Source organism: Myotis myotis, unplaced genomic scaffold, assembly GCF_014108235.1.
Source record: "Myotis myotis isolate mMyoMyo1 unplaced genomic scaffold, mMyoMyo1.p scaffold_m19_p_19, whole genome shotgun sequence".
Lineage (NCBI taxonomy): Eukaryota > Metazoa > Chordata > Mammalia > Chiroptera > Vespertilionidae > Myotis > Myotis myotis.
In genome coordinates this window covers 39207150-39212125 of record NW_023416323.1, presented here as the reverse complement: position 1 = coordinate 39212125, position 4976 = coordinate 39207150, and the positions used below count along the sequence as shown (strand labels likewise).

Genomic DNA, 4976 nt, shown 5'->3' with positions numbered 1-4976 from the left:
CAGATGCCGCCAGGCCCTCCAGGCCCCCAACTCTCAATTCGGATTGGACACAGTTACCGGGAGGAAAGGCTGGGCTTCCCTAGGCTCCTCCATACCCTCCCCCCTCTCCCCCCACCCACACTCCTGCTTCTGTAAGGCCTCTGGGGTGCACTGTGGTTGGAAGGGGGCTTGAAGCTGGGCTTGCACCGCCCCTTCTTAAGAATGAACCAACCTCAATTGTTCCTATCTAAGAATGGGGGCGCAGGAAGAGCGAGCACCTCCCAACCTAACCCCTCTGTGTCCACGCCCTCCTCTAAGTCTTTCTGCTGAGTCACCAGAGGACGCCCCAAGACCCCGTGGTTGGGTCCGAGGACCAGCGGGTTGGACCCAGTTTCCCGTTGCCCTGGTTGCCCACCTGTCTCCTGGGCCCCTTCTCTCCGGAGCCCCAGGGACTTCTCCAGCAGCACCCCCAGCCTCACCGCCTGCGGGCCTCCAACCTCTGCCTTCGCCTCCAACTCAACCTCTGCTCTCCTCTCATCACAGGGTCCAGACTCCTCTGTCTTGGTCTTTTCTGCGGATTCCAATGGCTCTTTAAACAGGGGGGTAGGTGGGGGTGGGGATGGGGGGAAACAAAACAGAACAACGAACAGCAAACAGACCCCTCTGGGGGCAGAGAGGCGGTTATAGTCAAAGTGGCAACAGCTCATTTATTTAGCCAAAAATAGATACTTTCTTGTACAATTTGGTTCACACATATGTACATGTCTTCTGAATATATACAAACAAGTCAGACACGCTGATTCTCTCCGAAACGCCACTCCCCACAACCAGCCTCGCACACCCATCTCCCAAGCTCGGCTAATGTGGGGGACGGAAGCGACTTGGGGAGACTCCACCCGGGGGGACTTGTTGTATTTTTTTTTATTTCTTTTTTTTTGTTTAGTTTTCTTTTTTTTTTTAGGTATTCATACACAGACATGCTTACAAGTCATAACTATACAGAGCGATTACTTTTTTTTTTTACAATTATTACAACGATTAAAAAATTAAAAAAAAAAAAGAACTAAGAGGAGGAGAGGGCCGACAAGACCAGCGCGGCGTCCAGGTGGTTCTGGGGCCTGGAAGAGAGAGGCAGTGGTAGCAAAGGCCTGGGGAACAAGGGTCACCCCCTGCTGCCTAGGGCTGGGAGACACCACGGGGTGGGGGGCTGGGGCCGGAGGCAGGCGGTGTGGCCATGTAAAAGGATGCCAGCAGTAGATGTGGGTCCTCCCGTTTAACTGGGAGGTGGGTGGGAGGCTCAGGACGTGAGGTCCGGGGCTGGAAGTGCTTGGACTGGGGTAGGGTTATGCGGCCATCTCTGCGCCCTCGGGGACAACTGAGGGTGTGTTTCGTCCCCTTTTAAAAGCGTTTCCCAGCTGCGTCACCCCGGGGCAAAAGCCGGACTTCGCACCAGTTCTTTGCTTTTCTCGCCAGCCTGCTTTACCAACCTCCCCCCGCCCCTCGGGGTCTCTTACCGCCTGGGCACGGGCTGGAAGGCGGTCTTGAGTAACTTTTTCTCCACTTCCAAGGCACTGCAGCGATCTAAGGGCGGCGGGGAGGGAAAGGAGGCCTTCAGAGCTCTGCGCCGGCACCCAGGGCCGCGGGAGGCAGGCGCCCAGGTGCGGGCCCTGCGCTCCTGGGGTCCTGCCCGTCTCCCCCGCCCCGGTCCGGGCGCATCCCCAGGCCCGCCCCCTCCCTCCGCACCCTGCGCTCAGCAGTCACCTGTTCCCCCCTCGGGCTCCGCGGGCCGAGCGAAGGCGGCGGCGGCGGCGGCGGCCGGGTGACCCGAGGCCCCGGGGAGTCCCAACAGGTGTGGGGGGGCCGAGCCGAGCAGGGAGAGCGGGTGCGGGCGGGCGGCGGGCGGCGCGCCTGGGAACGGCCGGTTGGTCCAAGCGGGGAATTTGCCCAGCGGCGCCGAGACCAGTCTGTGCGCCACGGCGGCGGCGGCGGCCGGGGAGAGCTGCAGGGCCGGGGGCGCCACGGCGGCCCCGGGGGGAGAGCCTCCCGCGCCCGGAGGCGAACGGCGCGGGTTGTCCGGGCTCGTGGCCGTCTCGGCCAGGGACCAGATCTTGGGCTTCTGCAGGGCGGAGGCGGGCGCGGGAGCAGGAGCGCAGGGGTCCAGGCCCGCGGGGGGCGAGGGCGGGGATGGCGGAGCCGCAGCCAGCGGCGGTGGCACCGGGGCCAGGCTCAGGGCAGGCAGCGGGCGCTCCTCCGGGCCCTCGGAGCTGTCGTCCGAGTCGCTGTGCTTGGAGTCGGAACTGGGTCCCAGGCCCAGATCGTCGTCCCCGCGCGCCGCCCCCGCCAGGACTAGCTCAGGCCCCGCGGCCGCGCCGTCCACGTTCTCCAAATCGATCTCCTCCTCGTCCTCGTCGTCCGCCAGGCCCTCGCCCCCCGGGTCCTCCTCCTCCCCGCCGAGCTCCTCCTCCTCCTCCTCCAGCTCGCGCTTGCCCTCCTCCTCGTCCTCCTCCTCGTCCTCCTCGCGCTCGCTCCCGTACGCGTTGCCCTCCTCGTCGGTGCGGCTTCGGGGCGCCCACGTCATCTTGTTCTCCTTCTTGAGGCGCCGGCGCGCGTTGGCGAACCAGGTGGACACCTGGGTGAGGGTCATCTTGGTGATGATGGCCAGCATGATCTTCTCGCCCTTGGTGGGGTAGGGGTTCTTGCGGTGCTCGTTGAGCCAGGCCTTGAGCGTGCTCGTGCTCTCGCGGGTGGCATTCTTCGGACGGGACGGGTCCCCGAACTGGTACTGGCCATAGGGGTAGAAGGCGGCGTGCGGGTGCGGAAACGCGGCGGCGGCGGCGGTGGCCGGGTGCTGCACCCCGGGGCTGTCTTTCAGCTCATACTGTGCGCCCTGAACGCACATGGAGAGAAGGAAGGAACACGCGCGGATGAGCCCTGGCCGTGGCCGCCGACCCCCGACCGCCTCCTGGCCTGGGCCCTACGCGTCTACTCTCGCGCGCTCCCCGAGTCGGGTGGCCCAGCTCCAACCCGCACCCCCTCACCCCACCCCACCCCCATTCCCGGCTCCCCCGGCGCTTACCAGCTGAGGGAAGAGGGGCAGCTCGGCGGCGTAGGGCAGGAAAGCGCCGTAGCCTTGGGCGGCGGCGGCCGCTGCTGCCGCGGCGGCGTAGGGCGCCCCGTACACGGACGAGAGCACGTTGGACAGGGACCCCGAGGCGGCCAGCTCCGAGGCGCCGGCTGCCGGGCCGCCGCGGGCCCCAGCGCTGCCGCCGCCGCCGGCCGTCCCCGGGCGCTCGGGTGGGTAGATGGGGCGGATGTACTGGTATCCGAGCTGGGGGAAGGACATGGTGGCCCGCGGGGCGCGGACGGAGAGGGGGCCCGGCCGCCGGGGCCGCCCTGCTCAGCGCCGCCCGCGGGCTCCGGCGCGCATCGGGGGCTGGGCCGGGTTCGGGCCGCGCTGCCTCCCGCGCTGCGCGGCGCTCCGCGGTCCCCGATGGATCTGCTCCGAGGTGCGGCGGCGGCGGCGGCGGCGGCCGGGAGCCAGGTCAGGTCCGGACAGACTGGCGGAGACTCCCGGGGCTCGGGGCCCTGATTGACATGTCCACGGGCCGCAGGCCCCTCCTCTCCGCGCCGCGCTCCCTCCTCTCGGCTGCCCGAGCGCCTCTGCCCGCTGCGGGCTGCGCGCCGCCCTCCGCTCCGCTCCCCGAGCTGTGTCGCGCCCGGCTTCCTTCGCCGCCTCTAGTGCTCACTCCCCCTCCTCGCCCTTCCTCTCCCCTCCCCTCGCTGTGCTCCACTCCCCCCCAGGATCGCTTCCGCTCCTTCGGGCTCTTTACCTCTTCTGGGCGCTAGGAAACTCCTTTCTTTCTCACGATGCCTTTCCTCCCTTTCTGCTCCCTTTTTCCTTTCTTCTCTCTCCCTCGCTCTCTCTCATCTGTCTCTCTACTCACTCCGCGCTGTCCCCACCCCACCCGGCGCTGAGCCCTGGGCGAAGGCGGCCGAAAGTTGTGGACACTTAGGGTGCTGTACGGGTAGGGTGGTGGCGGCTGGGGGAGAGGTGTACGTCTCCGTCCGTGTGTCCGTCCCCGCCCTCTCTCCCTCCCTCGCCCTTTCCCAAATCTCAGGTCTGACGTCGCGCCCTCTTATTCGACTTTTCCCAGCGTCTCCTTCCCCAGTCGCCAATCGCCGGGAGCCTTACCGGCGAGGCCTCCCACCCTCGCGGATACCTCGCGCGGGGCGGGGCGCGGCGGGGGCGGGACCCCGGGCTCCAGTCCCTTCCCGCCCCCTCTGGCCTGCGCCCCGAGGCACCCGGGAGAGGCGCGGGGACAGGGGTTAGTACCGGGTCAGCTCGCCCCTCCCCGCTTCCCGCTCCTCGGCACCTCTCCCCCAGCCCCAGCGCCGAGCCTGGGTCGGGACCAGACCTGGGTCCAGGGCAAGCGCCAGGGCCTTGGAGGGCCCGGGGGGGGGGGGGGGGCCCTTTGGCGCACGCACCCCTGACGCCCGGCCACTCTCAGCAGCCTGGGGAGGGCGCTAGAAGAGGGTGAGGGGGGTGCATTGTGTCTTCCAAGGCCACCTCAGTACCCTTGGGGGCGAGGCTGCCCCCCACCCAAGAGGACCAAACCCTGAGATTAGCCTCCTTAAGGGTCCGGGTGCGAATTACTTATTAGAAATGGCAGGCTGGTCTGGGGGTGTGGGTGGGGGCCCTTGGGGTCCTGGGGAGCGAGGACGTGAAAGGGGAGCCTGCCGGCGCCCTAAATGGGCGTGGGAATGGGGAGGAGCCGGGCGGTGAGGCTCCAGGAACTTTCGAGAGCACTTCCAAGAAGTTAGTAGGCTGGAATTTTCTGTACGTAGACACCCTTCCCTTCCCTGCTCCTCCCCTGCTCCCCGGTCCGGCGCGAACCTGCGTTTTTTGCGTGGATTTCCCTGCCGTCTCGGGTGGGGATGGGAGGCAAGGCTTTGAGTTTTATGGGAGGGTAAATCCTAAACCGCAGCTGCACTCCTAG

At 66.8% G+C, this 4976-nt stretch overlaps 1 protein-coding gene across 1 annotated transcript; it reads right to left on the bottom strand.

Moving 5' to 3' along the window:
* Nucleotides 1-660: 660 nt before the first annotated feature.
* Nucleotides 661-4141, bottom strand: IRX3 (iroquois homeobox 3). The gene is made up of 4 exons (XM_036346050.1): nt 3056-4141; nt 1741-2866; nt 1494-1560; nt 661-1097 (listed from the first exon to the last, which is right to left on the bottom strand). The coding sequence occupies exons 1-4, from the start codon at nt 3320-3322 to the stop codon at nt 1043-1045; spliced, it is 1515 nt and encodes a 504-aa protein (XP_036201943.1). The 5' UTR covers nt 3323-4141; the 3' UTR covers nt 661-1042.
* Nucleotides 4142-4976: the final 835 nt, after the last annotated feature.